General features: G+C 37.3%; 4 protein-coding genes across 7 annotated transcripts; 2 read left to right on the top strand and 2 right to left on the bottom strand.

Annotated features, from left to right (window-relative positions):
• Positions 1 to 45: 45 nt before the first annotated feature.
• On the bottom strand, positions 46 to 1,593 carry LOC143222014 (cx9C motif-containing protein 4-like). 3 transcript variants are annotated; one of them, XM_076419914.1, is made up of 4 exons: positions 1,433 to 1,593; positions 1,203 to 1,339; positions 628 to 798; positions 341 to 476 (listed from the first exon to the last, which is right to left on the bottom strand). In XM_076419914.1, exons 1-3 carry the CDS (start codon positions 1,488 to 1,490, stop codon positions 670 to 672), a joined length of 324 nt encoding a protein of 107 aa, XP_076276029.1. In that variant the 5' UTR covers positions 1,491 to 1,593; the 3' UTR covers positions 341 to 476; positions 628 to 669. The 3 variants fall into 3 exon arrangements, with proteins under 3 accessions (XP_076276030.1, XP_076303930.1, XP_076276029.1); XM_076419915.1 differs by lacking the exons at positions 341 to 476; positions 628 to 798 and adding an exon at positions 46 to 328 and having other exon boundaries at positions 1,433 to 1,592; XM_076447815.1 differs by having other exon boundaries at positions 335 to 798.
• Positions 1,594 to 1,994: 401 nt separating this feature from the next.
• On the top strand, positions 1,995 to 4,047 carry Emc6 (ER membrane protein complex subunit 6). The gene is made up of 5 exons (XM_076447814.1): positions 1,995 to 2,167; positions 2,443 to 2,603; positions 2,664 to 2,756; positions 3,188 to 3,207; positions 3,697 to 4,047. The coding sequence occupies exons 1-5, from the start codon at positions 2,131 to 2,133 to the stop codon at positions 3,725 to 3,727; spliced, it is 342 nt and encodes a 113-aa protein (XP_076303929.1). The 5' UTR covers positions 1,995 to 2,130; the 3' UTR covers positions 3,728 to 4,047.
• Positions 4,048 to 4,200: 153 nt separating this feature from the next.
• On the top strand, positions 4,201 to 17,037 carry LOC143206974 (transforming growth factor-beta-induced protein ig-h3). Its single transcript, XM_076419916.1, has 13 exons — positions 4,201 to 9,697; positions 10,662 to 10,760; positions 10,830 to 10,894; positions 10,973 to 11,118; positions 11,990 to 12,169; positions 13,314 to 13,614; positions 13,688 to 13,897; positions 13,984 to 14,121; positions 14,882 to 14,997; positions 15,072 to 15,262; positions 15,856 to 16,027; positions 16,425 to 16,547; positions 16,623 to 17,037. Exons 1-13 carry the CDS (start codon positions 9,588 to 9,590, stop codon positions 16,764 to 16,766), a joined length of 1,995 nt encoding a protein of 664 aa, XP_076276031.1. The 5' UTR covers positions 4,201 to 9,587; the 3' UTR covers positions 16,767 to 17,037.
• Positions 4,757 to 7,806, bottom strand: Eaat-2 (excitatory amino acid transporter 2). 2 transcript variants are annotated; one of them, XM_076447811.1, is made up of 10 exons: positions 7,624 to 7,806; positions 7,202 to 7,390; positions 7,044 to 7,131; positions 6,758 to 6,956; positions 6,464 to 6,674; positions 6,122 to 6,403; positions 5,787 to 6,020; positions 5,523 to 5,717; positions 5,314 to 5,448; positions 4,757 to 5,250 (listed from the first exon to the last, which is right to left on the bottom strand). In XM_076447811.1, exons 2-10 carry the CDS (start codon positions 7,273 to 7,275, stop codon positions 5,043 to 5,045), a joined length of 1,626 nt encoding a protein of 541 aa, XP_076303926.1. In that variant the 5' UTR covers positions 7,276 to 7,390; positions 7,624 to 7,806; the 3' UTR covers positions 4,757 to 5,042. The 2 variants fall into 2 exon arrangements, with proteins under 2 accessions (XP_076303926.1, XP_076303927.1); XM_076447812.1 differs by having other exon boundaries at positions 7,648 to 7,804.
• Positions 17,038 to 17,592: the final 555 nt, after the last annotated feature.

Here is a 17,592-nt window from a genome sequence, read left to right on the forward strand (position 1 = left end):
CTTTTTTCACTGCTTCCATTGTTATAGTAGTAATATAAACACATCTCACATATTACTATATATATTTGCTACATATCAGTACATCTTTTTGTGTGATTTAATTGTTAAATCATATGCACTTCTAATGTGTTTGGTGCTTATCTCCTTGTTGCTTCCTCTTGAATCTAAAATATCCTGCTTTATGTTCAACCTTAGGATACTTTGTTCTGTGGACGAAAAACATGAAAAAGAACAAACTCATAACATCCACTGCCTGCCATTTTCTTAAATGTCTCGGAGGCAATATAGGCAAAGATGGTGTCACCATAATTTATTTTTGAGCCTTCCTCTGCAAATAAATTTCAATAATAACTCTTAAAATAAACTATTTTATTGTACGGTGTGTATAAATATTGTTGGTGAAGACCACTATAGCATGATTCTACACCTTAGACCAATTTTACAAAAGTAACCTTGGTTTGGAATTCTACCATTTCCTAGAAAAATGAGTTTCGATCAGTGTACACGTTTAATAAATGAATCTGGATATTAATCCATGTAATATTAAATACAGGGTTGCCTGTGTATTTTAATTTCACAAATATTCATCTACTTTAATACACGGTGATATAACACCGAACAATTTACCATGGAATTTATTGCTATCTCGCTTGCGTCTCACTTCTAACATCAACAGTTAAAAAGAATTCGATTGAAAAACATAAATGCATGAGTCGCCGGACACGAACGTGCTGAACGAATCCGGCTACATGAATCCGTCTTCACGGATTCATAACACGTTTCACGTGCCACATATATCTGTGAAACAGAAATACATAGATATTAAAAATTATACAGATTGAGATCCAGATTCGTTTACTCCATGTGTACCCATGTATTTAGATACATGGGAAATAGGGATCTCTGGTATTTATAATACTTTCTCATTGTAATTATAAATATATTGCGAATAATGACAGTTCAATCATGATTGTAACTTTATCATTTTTCGCGAAAACGGTTGAGTTCTGACCGATTTTTGTAAAATTAGTCCTTACGTTGAGTAGAATGTGATGGAATTAGAAAGAAGTTTAATCTTCTGAACTTGATTTTTAAACTCAACGGCTATCTTTAACACGGAGTTTTGTGGTTAACTATCCACCAAACCTATATATTTAAGGCGTAAAATCACGCTATGGTGCTTAACCTCTGTACCTACTTACATAATCCACAGTGTTGTGTTCGTAAGGTTTGGAAATATCTATACCTCCACAAACCGTTGACTTGCTTTTAAATTGAATGCAACACTGCCTTATTTCTTCAATAACTGTATCACAGCGTGACGGTTGATAGACGTTGTCTGAAATGAAATATATTTCGTGATAAAAATCTCGCTCAAACCTCAACTACAACTAAATACAAAAAGTTAGATAAGCGACATACAACTACGAACCTTTCAAACACTGTTGTAGTTTGCATGCAAACTTTTTACACGGATCAGAACTTGTCATGCAGGAAAGATTAAGTAAAACAAACTTACAGCACTGCTATCCAAAGATGTCTCCCAATTCCTAAGTTCACAGTTCATGACCGATGGACGGTGGAGCATGAGCAGAGCAGCGCTCCAATTCACTCCAATTCCAACTCCAATAATGTGCAAGATTTCACGCGCATGTGCGGCCAAACAATACCGTATCTATTTAGGACTTAGGATGATGATGTAGCAATAGCAGAGCCCTGAGATTGGCGGGAATGTACCAAACAATCTGTTCCGGACAAAAAGACTCCAGGACTTGTTCTACGAGTTACAAAAAAATATACACAAATACATATGTTATACATTCATTTTTCAGAATCAAATCATACCAATTTTTTTAAATTCTGCGGGGTGCTCAAGGTACCCCTTTTTATCGCGAGAATTTTACTGTACTGAGGTTGAAATCGCCGCGCATGCGCGTGAAATCTTGCACAATATCGTAAATCGCAACTCTGCTACTGGCTGCTGCCACCTGCCACTGCCACTGTTATGACATTATGACGACACAAGCAGCCGACAAAACTCAGTCGTCGCTGTACATATTTAATCATCAACGAATGTTTTGTTAGGTTAATCAATATAAATCGTGCATTTATACAGTCAAAAATACAATAATGTTGGGGAAAATCAAAACAAAGCAAGAGAAAGGAGGTAAATAGACAAAATATAAATTAAATTATCATTTCTTTTACGTTTGAAACTCAGACTCATTGTAGACTTTTCACATCTGGCGTAGGTTATGTTTTTGTTTAATAGCAAATAATTATAACATTCTTATCGCAATAACAGATATGTATTCAATTTGTGCAAAATGTTTTGTTACTTAACGAAAGATATCGCTGTGTTTAGAATTTTTTAAATGCTATCAGTTTTTCGTATGACAAATATTTTCCTTGTCATGCAATTTAATATCCTGATTTTTACAGAAATTGTTGCATACAGTGAAGCAGCTGTTGTAAATAATGCTGCTGTTGTGGAATATTGTAGGATATCAATGGCAGCTTTATCAGGTGGTACAGCTGGTTTATTAGGATTAACAGGTTTATACGGTTTTGGATTCTACATTTTTGCAGTATTCGGATTATGGGTAAGATAATTTGTGAAAAATAATAAAGCAATTTTCATGGCACTACAATACATTCTACAGGCAATGTTATTACTAAAAGCTGGGGGTCAATGGAAGAAATACTTTATAAGCAGGCGAAATCTTTTAACAAGTGGATTTTTTGGAGGTCTATTTGTATCCTTTAGATCATCAACAAAATAAGTACTCTCCGTGCCTCACAAGAAATACTTTGAGACGGCACAGGGATAAAAGGGGTCCTCGTTCGCAGCCAATGATTAGGCTGTGACGTCACATACTTTAGCCAATATTTCAGCTACAATCGAAAGTGCCAATGGAATGACCCAATCAGATGGCTTGCCGCCACATTGCTTTCGAATTCCTGCCAGGAGACTTCTTGAGAGGCACGGACAGTATTTAACTCTCGTACTACTGACGGCGCAGATTCCATTGCCAGAGTCATTTCTGACTCTCATCGATACCTCACTAATTCTAATCGAGTGTCGCTCGAGCTCATCAGTGACTCTGGCACAGTAGTTAAAGGGTTAATACAACATACTTTCTGAAACACATATTTTTCTTAATAGGAAGTATTATCTATGTCATAGACGTATGTTCTATTTTGGACGTATCCTTTCAAAATATTCAAATGCTTGTGTATACAGTGGATTCCAATAATTTTGTATGCCACATAATCGGGAATACTACTTATTTGGGACAAATACTGAGGAACGGAAACATTAACTTGAATACAATACTATTAGGACAGTAAGTCGCTTAACCCCTTACCGTATTTTAACGAGTCATGCTCGTCATAAAGATTTTAAACAAAGCCTAATAAATATGAATGTTACGCCTTTCTTTTTAAATGAAATAGAATTTTAATAATTAATAATCAATATTTAAGCATTAAAATAAATGTAGCCCTACAAAAAATATAAATTTTCTTTTCTCTTCTACATTTTTGGGAATAAAGATGTTCTAATTGCTGCAACTGTAAAAAAAATGATACGGCAAAGGGTCAATTGGGACAAATTATCTGATGTGTCCCAATTCACCAGGATCCACTGTATATCTAGAATATGTATGTTATATATTTTCCTCAATGTATAATCAGATTTTTATATGGTATGGTACATGTCTACTGATCCAAAGGATAATTAGTTCTAAGAATTTATATTTTTTAACTAAATAGGAGCGTCGTTAATAAATTAAATATATCACAAACAATTTGCAAGTTACTAGCCAGAGTAATGACACTCGAGAAAGCACAGCGTGATGTGTTGTATATGTGTGTACATAGGATAAATCCTTTCAAAAATATATCTATTCCACTGTTCCATTTGTCCAATTTCGTTCGTTATTATATCCTGTTTGAAATGTAAACAGTGAAATCGTTACAACAATACAACTTGTATGTGTCAAAATAAACTTTGAAATTTGCCCAATGTGGCTGTTCTCGACAGAATGTGCTGTTGCTTCCAATACGTTTCTTTTTAACCCCATGGGTCTCCGCTCCTATCTTTACCTTTGGGTTTGCTATCTGAATCTTGAAGAATACTGAAATTATTGCTAAATGTTATTACTAGACTGCGGATTTTTATTCATTTATGAAGAAATAGGCTAGGTGAAATATAAAACTGTGAAAAATTAGAAAAATCTAAAAACAGTTTTATGTTGTCTTGTTATTAATTAACAAATTAATTTGTATTTAACATCTGTTGCCCACAATCGTTGCTGAATATTTTTATTTTGCATAAAGATCCGCAGTCTAGTTATTACTAAATGAATATTCGTTTTCATATGTGTATTTATTTCACTGATCACGTATACTTACTATACATACAATAAATAACAAGGTACAGTACACAAACATTGTAAACAAAATGTTATAAAATCTAATCATTTTTTTTTCCACATAAATATCATCTAATGGGTAACAAGTGAATGAACACATCGAAAATGCTTGAGAAATATTACCATAACAAAATATTTTACTTGCTTCCCTTTTTACTAATCGTATGAGCAAAGAACGTCATACTCGTCATGTAATGAATTGAACATACAAACTTGTGTTTAACTGTCTACACAATAGAAGTCTCAATTAACTCTTACTGAAAACGATACAATCGTTATAATATTGTAAACAGGCTGTCAACAATAGATAACACTATCGCTTTGTACTTGGCATGCTCACATTTTTATTGCATTCTGCATATCCGACCATTACAATATTATTATTGAATATTTGACAATGATTTTAACGGTACCATTAATTAATTAAGTTACAACGGTGTTCATGTTTCAAGATTTCTTCGGCAGTGAAACACATGTTATCTCTATCAATTTCCTCGCCGTTGCAACAATTTCATCTAAACAACGCGGGGTAGGTGAGCACAGTTTTCTTTTACGCTGTCGCTTGTGAAGGAAATCTTCGCGGAACAACGTCAGCATTCCTATTAATCAGATCTTGGTTTCGGAACTTTCTTCAGGAGATTGTGCGCTCACGCATCGACAACTCTCCGAGATATCCTCAAGAGGTGTACCCGTTTCAAGGCCTTCTAATTTTCGTTCTTGATCCATTTTATCTAGGTCGTCTTTACTCAAATGGTACACTATCCCAGCTCCGTAACCATCGCCCAGAACGTTTATGGATGTCCTGATGCGATCCCTTTGAAGAAAAAAAAGGAATGTACAATCTGCTCGAAGTTGTGAACAGGAAAAAAGAACTCACAATAGCCAATCGACAGCAAACAGCAAGGAAACATCGCTCGTGGGTAATCCCAGAGCAGTGAGTACAATTAGCATGGTTATTAAGGCAGCGCTGGGAATACTTGCCGCCCCTATACTTGCCAGGGTAGCCGTAAGACTACGAAAGCAAACATAAATGAAACTAAACGATGTAATTAGCTGTAACACACGTTTACACGGATGGTTACGCACCTTACAGTTATAACTTCACCTATTCCTAATGAAATTCCATTTACTTGGGCGATAAAAATCGCAGCGACGGCCTCATAAAGTGCGGTTCCATCCATGTTGACTGTAGCACCGACCGCTACCACGAATCGAGTCACTCGAGGATCGATTTTATTATTTTCTTCGAGGCAGCGGAAAGTTATTGGCAAAGTTGCCGCACTGAAACCACCAATACGATGGCAATTACAAAGTTCCCGGGAGGGTAAAGGGATTTCATGAATCAATTACCTGGACGCCGTCCCCAAAGCTGTGATCCAAGCCTGTAACATACCCTTGAAGAACACAGCGGGATTTTTACGTGTTAAGAACCAATATATTGCGGGTAGGGTGATTATACCGTGGATCAGTAGACCAAGGATCACTGTGACCATATACAGAGCCAACATCTGCGCGGTTGCCGCCAAATTGGTGATCGACATTATTTTCCCGGCTATCAGACACATGATGCCGAATGGAGAGTACCTGCGTGACATTAAGACTAGAGCCGACATTGCTTCGTCTAATCACTGAATGCAGGGAGAAGAGTACCAAACGTGAAATTATGTTTCGACTCGCCCGCTTACCACATCACAACGATACTGACGAGTTTCATAATTATTTCGTTCAGCACCACGAAGAAGTCGACCATCAATCTTCCGCGTGGACCGAGCTGACCGGCGACAAGGCCGAACGTGATGCAGAACACTATCATGCCCATCACGTTCGTTCCATCTTTATAGATTAATGTTGGCTCTAGGACGTAATCGCTCTGATTCGCGCTCCCTACGATCAGCACTTTCTTCTTTACATAAGTGGTCTGCGCTTGCTGGAAGCACGCCTGCATCAAGTTATCCGGCACCATGTTTCTAAAATATGATACTCATTACTGGCGATCGCGGACATCATGCCCCGCGTCTCCTCTGTACCTAATTATGTCCAGAATCGCGTCCAGCGTGGAGACTTTCGTATCATCCGGCCTAGGCGCGGTTATCGTGGACTTGATACTTGGATCACCAGGATGGATCACCAGCACCATTAAAATACCGATCATTGCCGCGAGAACGGTCGTCACCGTGTAGTACGTCAAAGCTCTGAAGCCCATTCGACCGGAGCTCCTTGCGTCCAGCTGCGCCATTCCTGGTGAACGATAAAAGGAACAGATACAAAAGGAAACGTTTTTCCGCGAGTCTAACAGATTGCGAGACGTTGAATCTAATCACCGGAGACAAGCGAAGAAACGATCAACGGCAATATGAACATCTTTAACGATCGCATAAGGAGTTCTCCAGGAAAACTGAAGAGAGCGATGGACGGTGGCGAGGGATTCGCTAACCGACCAAGAAATCCCAGAATCAATCCCAAGAAGACTCCAGTCACCGTAAGGACAAGAAGCAAGTTTTCTTGTATCCAATCCACTACCTGCAGTCAAATTCATGATCGATGCGAACACATTAGATACGATCGAGCAAGAGGAAAATTTCGGAAGATAATAGGGTTGCTACTAACGATTTGCAATCTGTCGAGCGGCGTCATCTGATGACGCACTTTGCTCTCGTCCTCGGTCGGTATCTTCTCGATCTCGTCGACACATGACCTGGAAATCGTTCCTGGTAAGTGAAAAGATAGATGCGACGGATAATGGTCGAATGGTCCACGAATCTCACGTGTGAGTTTCCTTAATCTCCGAAGTACCCCTGAGAACTGCAACAGCCCCGGATATACGTTGCGTCAACGACATTGCGGTTAATTCGGTAACAGGTCGCTTTAAGAGTCCTTGAAAAGTCTTCCTCTGGGCACGAGGAAGATCATGAACACGTTTTCTACCATCCCGCGGTCCTCAACCGCCGTGGCATCTGTGTTTTACAAACGAAAAAGGATTATCGTCATACAAACTGGAGTACGATGCAAGTGTCCTTTGCGTTCTCTGGTGCATTAAAATACGCTAAGTCGAGGCCTATTTTCCGTTAGGTAACCTACGTGCTAAAAACGATTCTAATGGTTAATAAACACTAGATCGAGCAGCGGAGGACTTTATTACGGGTCGATAGAACGTTTAGAAGAATCGGTCCTTCAGAGAAGGTCACACCTGAGTCCGTAGTAACCGACGCACCGTTCCAAGATCACTGCACTGGATACCGCGGAATCGTGTAACAAGCTCAGCGACACATCTGTAACCGCGGATCTTGGCGGGTCTTTTACGCGCGATGGACAGCCGAGTGACTACCGGACTACCGTATGATCGAAACCCCGGGACTTGGCTAGGTATCGCGTAGTTACGATCCGTCGTCACGTAGATAATGTGCCCCATCCAGGAAGCTGATTAGAGCGCGGGAGAGGGGACAGGGTGCACACCGATAGAGGAAAGGGAGGCTGGACCAAGAGCGAAAGAGATGGCCGGCTACAGGAAGAAGGCACTCATCGCGACGGGTCGCACGGCACTGAATAAGCAGAAGGGAGAAAAATATGTACCACGCGAGTCTGTTTCGCGTAGAAATAGACCCGTGTCGATTGGATCCACGGCATCGGTTAAATTGCTCTAAATGGAGAACGCGAACGGTTCATCCCTTGACGCGTACCCCTTTTCAAACGATCAAAGTATATCGCAGCACTCCGTGTTTATTTACCGTTCGACTCATAGATCGGAGAACATCGCTTCCAGCAAGACGTGCCCGCGTTTACCTTTATTTGCGGTCTAGTTCTTCTCCAATTGCTCTGTCAATTGTTTAATCAATTGTTAGTCGACACTCTGGTTTCTAGAACAAACTGTATACATCGAAATAAACCGGTTCTAAAATGCTAATTGGCCATTTTTCACCAACATAATCGAGTTATGGTTAGTGATACGAATTCCAGTGAAATATACAATTTTATAGTACGTAGCCACCTGTTGAAAATCGTCGAATCTTAATGAGCTAACGCATCATGGCTCTGCGGCCAAAAACAACGTGACCGATAGTCGTATGCGGTGCATAGTTGTTGCATACACGTATCGTTTCAAAGACAACATAGTTATCTACTGCACGATCGATCTATGAAACGATTTGCTACAACGCACGAAGAAGTTTGGCGATAGACCTAGTTCGCGAAAGATGATTATCCCACTTCTGCAGCCTTGGCCGATATTGAAATTCATGGAAGCAACTCTGAGGACTACGGATCTTCTGTGGATCCCTCAATTGCGAATTGCATAGTCACGTTTCGCCTTCGTAAATTTCTGCTCATCAAATTAGTGTATAATAGACGATGTACGCTCGCCTTGAGATCTGTTGGTAAATCTATAAACGACCATGAGATACTTGAACGAACTTTCAGCGTATTCGTGAAAAACACAGATCGCAATTGGAACGCTCGTTGTAGGTTATTTTGAAAGCATGTAGGATACTGGTCAATTTATAGGGCCCCTTTGTATATCCGTTGGGAGGTAACGTAATTCCTCTAGTAATGATGGCTATGAGTGATGTCTATATGTAGAGCAATATCGGGTTCACTGTAGATAGTGCACACGTGTAATGCAAGAATACACTGATTCTTATCTCGATAGGATGCTCGTTATAGTTTCAATGAATTTAAAGGTAAAAAAGAACACATGTATACTCACAAAGTTTCGAGAAGTTCCAAGAAATTACTAAAAATCTACAGAACAATTAGTTGATGAAATGTTTAAAAATATGTCAAGGTCTCTAGTTTTTACTTTACGTAGCGTGCTTTTCGAACAATTAAATACATGTAATGCGTCTGCGATGTTTGATGAACATGATGTATGATATTCCCTGGCTGTCCCTAACTACTTCGTAACAGTCAAATCTGTGTTTCAATTCATCATATTACCGCATGATTCTCAGCAGATGTCAAATGCATTTATTAAACGCTCCGCGAAAAATAAGAAAGATAACATCGATACGAGTTTCAACAGACGTATAAACTCAAGATGACAGGGAGAGGGAGTACATCCTTTAAGATATAAATTGTCGCGATTCCGGGCGATTCCATGGAACGCTTACATTCAGCCAAATAAGTTTGTACTGGTTTTCGTATTTTTCTGGCTAAATCATGTTTGACAGACATTTGATTAAAATATTAACGTTATCAGTGATGTTCGGCGCGACTTGTGCGGTTCGAAAGAGTCCGTGGTGGAATATTAACAATACGCGAAGAGAAGGGTGAGAATTTAATATTTCTTAATAATATTTGACACCATATTAAATTTTATACGATGTTCACGAGTAGGTTTCTATCAAAGAGAGACATCTAAAAGAATTTTCGATTTCTTTAATAAATTGTATACTTTAGGAATATATACTACCCCTAGCAGAGAAAATATTCGTTCAAACTCGTGAACATAATTGCTGAATGAATTATTTGGGCGCATGTACAACATATAATATTAGACAAATATGGTATAAGAGGTAATGCTATTTTAGAAAAATATTGTTTTTTTGTCAAATATAAACATTGTGAACATTGTCTACTTCATTATGAGAATGTTACAAAAAAGTTTAAATAACGTAACGGAGCAATAGAACGCTTTGTAATATTTCTAACAATAAAGATTACGATAGACATAGCCAGAGAAATGTTCTGAACGCTCGAGGGAGATTAATAAATCCTCCCTTAAATCAGTGTCTAGTTTTTTCATTTTCTATATCACGAAAAAACAAGCATACTCATTTTTGTATGAATATTTTCTTTATATATGACAAGTTTTAACATTTACATACGAATAATTACGGTAGTAGACGCTTGATTTGTTTGATTGAATATTTTTTACCAGGGATACTAGAACGAAGACGTTCATCAGTACTCAGTATAAAACTAAATATTGTCTTGTTAAACATTTCGACTTAGAACGGTAAAATAATATTTAAAAATTCTACTAAATAATCAAATATTTGGCTAATAAGTAGACAGCGGATTTGATGCATTTATGATAAAGACGAGTAGATGTAATTTAAAATAATAAAATCATTGGAAGAATTGAATAATTCTGTTTTTTAACCTATTGAACATATTAAGAAAGAAAAAAATGTCTATTTCACTCCATTTCGTTGCAAATCAGGTAAAAAATTTTGATTGTGCATAGAGATCCGTTGTCTAGTAATATGTGTGTAATTTTTGTCACTGCAGACCCAATATATGCGCTGTAGAGGTGAACGACGACATAAATTACAATTATTACACCGAGCACAGAGAGTGGAATCCTCGAAAGATTTGTGGCAAGCAGACGTAAGTTTAATTGTGCTTTATATTTATGGAACTTGTTTGAATATTTCAACGAATGCTTTTGTTTTACAGATCCGTAAGGTATGACTGTTGTGCGGGGTATTATAGAGTCGCAGGACATCCTGGATGCACAGGAGGTATCGTGGTCAATTCTGTCGTCTATATTCGACACTCTTTACTTGTATATTTTAATCATGTTATCATTACATTTTTAGTAAAACCATTAACCGACGTTATTGAGACTACAAGACGCGTGGGATCTACAAAATTTGCAAGATTGCTCGAGACATCAAACTTGGCGGAAGAATTACAAAATGGTCCTCCCGTCACAATTTTTGTTCCCTCCGAACAAGCATTTGATGTTAGTTTGATATACAGATAGTGTCCCAGTATTAACCGCACAACGTAACTGTACAATCATGGAGGGAGTGATTCTACATGAGAAAATAAGTCGAAAATACGGAATAAATTTTTTCGTTCGAGGCTTCGTTTTCGAGAAAATCGACTTTGAAGATCCGTCAAGTTCAATCGTTAGTAGTTTAGTTAGTAGTGTCAGTCGAAAATCACCGACACTGTTTTTACCGACAATATTTCATCGACTCCAGATTTGACCGACAATAACTTTGGCCGACAAGCTCTTTAACCGATAACGACTTTGACCGACAACGACTTTAGTCGACGACAGCATTATTCGATATTAACATCGCTTGACAACAACGTTAACCGACTGTATCTAACTTCTTATAGCGTAATAATGTATTTTTATACAAGAGTAAAAGTGTCAGTGCAGAATAGTTAAAGAAAATAATATCAGCACCATCTTTAGAAACGATGTTACTATCGGATAATACTGTTGTCGACTAAAATCGTTGTCGATGAAATATTGTCGGCGATTTCCATGGGACCCGTCAAGTTGCGTGCAGTAAGAAGTAGAATCAGTAGGTCATGATCAGACACGCCAGACGATCCCTATTCAGTAGAACGCGTGTTCGCCGTTTCAAACTCGATTTTCTCGAATACAAAGCGTCAAATGATAAAAATTCATTGCATATTTTCGACTTATTTTCTCAAGTAGAATCATCCCCTCCACAGTTGTACCATCAATACCGCGACACTCTGTAGAGTAGAACAATTATATCCGAACGCATTGGGAGTCAATAAGCGGATGAAATGAATAAGGACACTATTCGAAGAGCTAATCTTTCGTTTAATATCTTTATTAAATATTTTAGACTTACTTGAGGATAAAAGGAATTTTGCCAGAATGGTTGCTGGATGGTAATAACTATATAAATCTGATCGCAAATCATATAGCGGACAGACGCATACTGTCAAATCACTGGCAGGCGAATCTTTTAATTCCATCGAGATTGCACGGAAATGTTTTGAGAATCAATAAATTTTCCAGCGGAGTAAGTATTTTCCACGTTAAATGTAATTAGTAGACCGCGGATGTTTATGCAAATGCATATTTTTATAGAAAATGGGTAGTCAAATGGGAGCTGGACAGAAATTTATACCATGATTAGATGATTCCAAAAATATATTTTTTATTTTGCATACAGCATGTGTTGTGCATAGTGCATGTTTTTTTTGCATATTTTGCATATTTTTTCCATATTATGCATATTATTTGCTTTCCTTATGTAATAATAATCAAAAATAAATTGCTCTACCGCTTACCGCTTTCTGTATAACACGATCTAAGAAACAGTTCATAATATTATTGTATTATTAATAATAATAATTATTTTATCTCAATATGGTACATATAACATGTGTAGCACGTGGATTGCACACAATAGCACGAATACACTTTCCTTTGGTCAATAAATTAATAGCTTCTGTAAAACAAATATTCTTGAAAGTTCCACGTAGAATAGAAATACAAAGAAAAGCTACCAAATGCTCCTTTACCACCAGAAGTGAACGTAACACGAAGGGGAACGTGCATAAAAACGGCGATATTTTACGCAAAACATGTGCATGCTATTAGGGAAGTCAGTAAAATCCTTCAGTTCATTAAGACTAAATGAATTATTAATTTTGTGCCAAATAGTCAAGTTCTCCTTTATTTCCAGATTGTTAAATCCTTCAAAAAATAAAGTGTACTTAGCATGTATCAAGACAGCACAAGAGAAATTCTAAAAAGTGAAGATCTTACTGACGATTTAGCATTTATTGAAGCTAATTTTTCCATTTTGCCAGTTGCAATAACGAAATTAGAATCGAATACGTTAGCATTAAAAGATTCAATTAAATTAGTTACAGATTTTGCTCAAAATCTAGATAATGTACCTATTGGCTGTGGAGAAAAAGTGAGAGCAAAATATAAATACGTTTCTCAGAAAAATCTAGGATTTGAAATATTGTCTAAACTTAATAATAGTTTAAATGATTCAAATATCGATGGTACGAAGGAAATAAAAGCACTTTTTTAGCAGAATTTAGTTTCTATTTCTTGCAATCGATGCATACACTTTTTATTTCGCATAAAGATCCGCAGTTTAGTAATTAGCGTCTATATTAATTGTCCAATTCGTGTGTGTTGTGCAGATGGAAACAGTAAATTGTCATCGAATTGTTCGCAAAGATCAATTTTCCACGAATGGCGTTGTGCACGTAATCGATGGGGTACTGGACCTTGCTCTAGCAGAAAATTCGGATATAATTGAACTTGCCGCAAAAGATGGTAGATTCGAGATATTTCTAAGAGCACTTGAGAACAGCGAATTAGGTAATAGAATTAGGTACAGCGATGTACCGTGTACAATTTTTGCGCCCACGGATGAAGCTTTCCGCCATATTCCGGAACAACAGTTGAACGACATGATGACCAATTCTGATGCACTAAATGGTATGAAGTTTCTATTGAAAACGGTTCTTTTAGATTTTCCTCGTTTATGCGATACATTATGTGTGTTCCGCAGCGTTAATTGCATATCACATCGTTACGCATCCTGTGTGTGTACCAAACGTAATTTCGGAGTATCGCGCGATCACGATACATCAACAAGAATTGACTTTGAATTGCGGTCCACACGGTCCTATTGTGAATCAGGCGAATTTAAAAACTGAAATGTATCACGGAAAAAATGGACTCCTGTATATCCTGGATCGTGTTCTACTTCCTGACCGAGGTAGTTCACGTTCACTGCGAAGAAATTTTTCAACTGTTCATTCATAAAAATCTTTTCTAATATCTCCGTATTCGTTTGCTCTCTAGCAAAATCAATTTTGGAGTTGGTGAAGGAAGAAGGACTGTTCACATTTTTGGGAATAATTAGAACAGCTGGTCTAGAAAAGAGTCTGAGGCGATTACAACATTTCACGATGTTCGCTCCGTCCGAAACAGCTATGCAATGTACAGGGTGTCTCAAAATTATATGTCACGACCAGTATAGGGTGATTCTGCACCTCTAGATAGGTGGAGATTTGTTACAAAAAAAATGGACCGTAAAATTGATCTTAACATTGAATCCCAAAGTCAAAATTCTTTTCTACTGTATCCAACCGTTCTTTTAAAAAACGACTTTAAAGATCCGCCAACTGTTTCATTCCATATGACTACAGGGTGTCTTAAAATGGTATAAAGTGGAGGGGATGATCCTACACGGGAAAATAAGTGGAAAATTCACTACAAGTTCGTGGGCCCTGCGTTCTTAAGAAGTAGAATGAGTCGGTCATGAACAGACGCGTCAGACGATTCCTATTCAATAGCACGCGTGTTCCTCGAATTATCAAACTCAAATTTCTCGGTAAGGAGGAGACAAATGAAAAAAATTTTCCTTATATTATCACATGTAGAATCATCCCCTCCACATTTATACCATCTTGGTACACCCTGTAGACATGTGAAATAAAATAGTTACGAAACTTTAAAGTCGTTTTCTAAGAGAACGGTTCACATGAGACACATGGTTCCATTAAGACTTTTGTTCGTTGCGATGAGTACTATATGATGAGGTAAAAAACAATTTTGACCTTCGGCATTTTTCTAACAGATCTCCACAGATCCAGAGATGCAGAATCATGCTATAGTGGTCGCGACATCTAATTTTTCTTTCTATAAGCTTTTAATTAATGATAGTTCCGATTTCATTGTGCTAAACATTCTTTTGCAGCTCTGTCCGAGCAACAACTTGTGGCATTGCAGAGAAATCAGAAGAGCGCTCGTGACTTCGTGTTGAATCATGTAGTTACGGGAACGTACTTTACGAACGAGATATGCAGCAATCAAGCGAGTTACCCACATTTATTAAACATTACCACGCTTCGTGGAACACACGCTCGTGAAATTACAACTTATTACAGGTAGCCAGGACCCTCGAGGTAGGAATTCCTCTACGCTTCCAAGTGTATCGAGGTACATTCGGTGTGGAGAACGCCCTCATTGTGAAAGCTGATAAAGGATGCAGCAACGGTGTTTTACACGTGATCAGTCACGTATTGCATCCAGCAAAGGAATCTTTGGACTATATCCTGAGGAAGGAGGGCAACTTTAGGTACATCGAAAATAAAAGTTGGAATTATAGTCAATAGAGAGCGGGTGTTTATGCAATTTTCAATTTTTATAGGCGAATTTGAAGAAATTAGAATAAAACAGAATCTTATTTCCTGTGGAGTAATAACCTTTGCAGATCTGAATTAATTAAAAATTGTACCAAATTCTGTCGAGTTTTATATTCTACACTTTTCTGACCATTTTTAGAAGCCACCAATGCATAAAGATCCGTAGTACTTAATCTATATAAAGAAACTACTTAAGGAAGTGTAAGTGTAGTGTAATTATCAGATATGGACGAGATGCCATCATTCTATTTTAAACCTTTGCACTTGGAGCTACTTTAACTTGAAAGTTAAACATTTCTTCCTAGCTAAAACAATTCCATTCTATATGATTTTTCTCATTTTATGGGTATGGAATTGATACAATACCTCGTATAATATTTAAATGTTTAGTAATTGTACAGTAATTTTTAGTGATGACTCAGAGTCACCACTCGAGTGCTAAGAGTTAAGATACACTTGTGCACCGTAAAAGAGTACATGCGAATAATTCACGTCTAAGAGACAAGTAAATGCAAAACTGTTGCAGCATTTGGTTAGATGCAATCGAAAGGATCAAAGGTGTTCAACCGGATATATATAATAACTTCCATCGCGCAAATTCTTCGTGCACGTACTTTATTCCCTCGGATGACGCATTTAGACGACTAGGAAACGTTAAACTTCGGAAGCTGTTAGAAGATAATAATTATTTAACAAAGGTATAGTGAAACAACGACATACGACATACGTAATATACATAATAAGTGAAGTACTCAAATTAAGTATACATATAAGTAAACAGATGTTAATTGCTCATATTCCGTTGAATTATCATTACTAGACAGCGGATTTTTATGCAAAATGAAAATGTTCTACCTAAATACCAACAAACTAGAGTGAAATAGAAAATTTTCATTCTTAATACGTTTGACAGGTTGAAAATAAAATAAGTGTTTTTAAATTTTTCTAATGTCCTTACTGTTTTATATTACACCTACTCATTTTTGCCATAGATTCATCAAATCCGCTGCCTGATCATAACAATTCTTATTTTAAAGATAAAATAATGTTTTTTGTTTAGGAGTTAGTAAACTTGGTCTACTTATTATTTTTCAGACGGTGAAAAATCATATTGTGGATAATATGATGCTTTCTGAAAGTTTTATGCCCAATCTCCAGTATGCTGTAAAAACGAAGGAAAATACGGTGAACGTTGCGAGGAAGAATGATAAAATATTGGTGAGTTACTCTGTACAAATACGATAAAATAAATTAATAGAATCGAACATTTTGCTAATCATAACAATATTTTAGGTAAACGATGCAACATTCGTGAAGTGTGACATTTTAAATCAAGCGGGCGTGGCACATGAAATAAACTCGGTGTTACTTCCTGAAAACTGTCCCCGCGGATACCGGAGAACACGAGACGGATTTGTAAAAAGAACGTGCATTTAAAAAACACGATTGCATTTTCGTATTTTCTATAATGATTTAATTGCAAACCTATAAGTAGACATAAGAAGAATAGAGATTTGATGCCTGTAAACACATGAATGTAGTTCTCATGTAATTAGTAATATGTGATCTTTTGATCGCCTATTTGTCGAGCTTCATAATAAACACTTGAACAAATTGGCATTTCTAGAAGAATAATGAACCATAGAAATCATAGACAAGGTACAGAAGTAGACCGTTCCACGTAGTACACGGTGACATATTTGTTTAATGCGCTAAATAAATATATTTTATAACAAGTTTAAGATTGTAGAATATATTCCGACCAAAAGAATGAGGCATTTTAAAAAGTGCAGTATGGAACATGTTGAAGGATATGATTGAAGTGGATGAGTTCTTTTCGAATTAAAAGACACAAGGGAGCCAAGCCGCGAATCATTATTTCGCAACGCTAATCTACATATAAATAATGAATAATAAGTTTCTCGAAACAATTGCGAGCAGTTCATAATAATGGCGGCAAATATGCAGCGACGATGGAAAACTCCCGTGCACTTCAATTTCTTATTATGCAATTCTATTAGAGGGAGCAATAGCTGCGAGTAATCAGGGGCAGCCACACCGGTTGCGAGTACTCAGGGGCAGTCGTTTCAGGGTGCAGTGCGGCAACACTAACAGGCGGGGTTTTTTACCCATTTTCTACCACTCGCATATTAGAAAACTTCATTTTTCAAATTCTCACCGTACATGCGAGTAGGGAACTATGCTTCGCGATCTCCAATATTATTACAAACTCGGACATTGCAAAAACCAGTTTCTACGATAA

This window comes from Lasioglossum baleicum, chromosome 3 (assembly GCF_051020765.1).
Source record: "Lasioglossum baleicum chromosome 3, iyLasBale1, whole genome shotgun sequence".
In the NCBI taxonomy this organism is placed as follows: Eukaryota; Metazoa; Arthropoda; class Insecta; order Hymenoptera; family Halictidae; genus Lasioglossum; species Lasioglossum baleicum.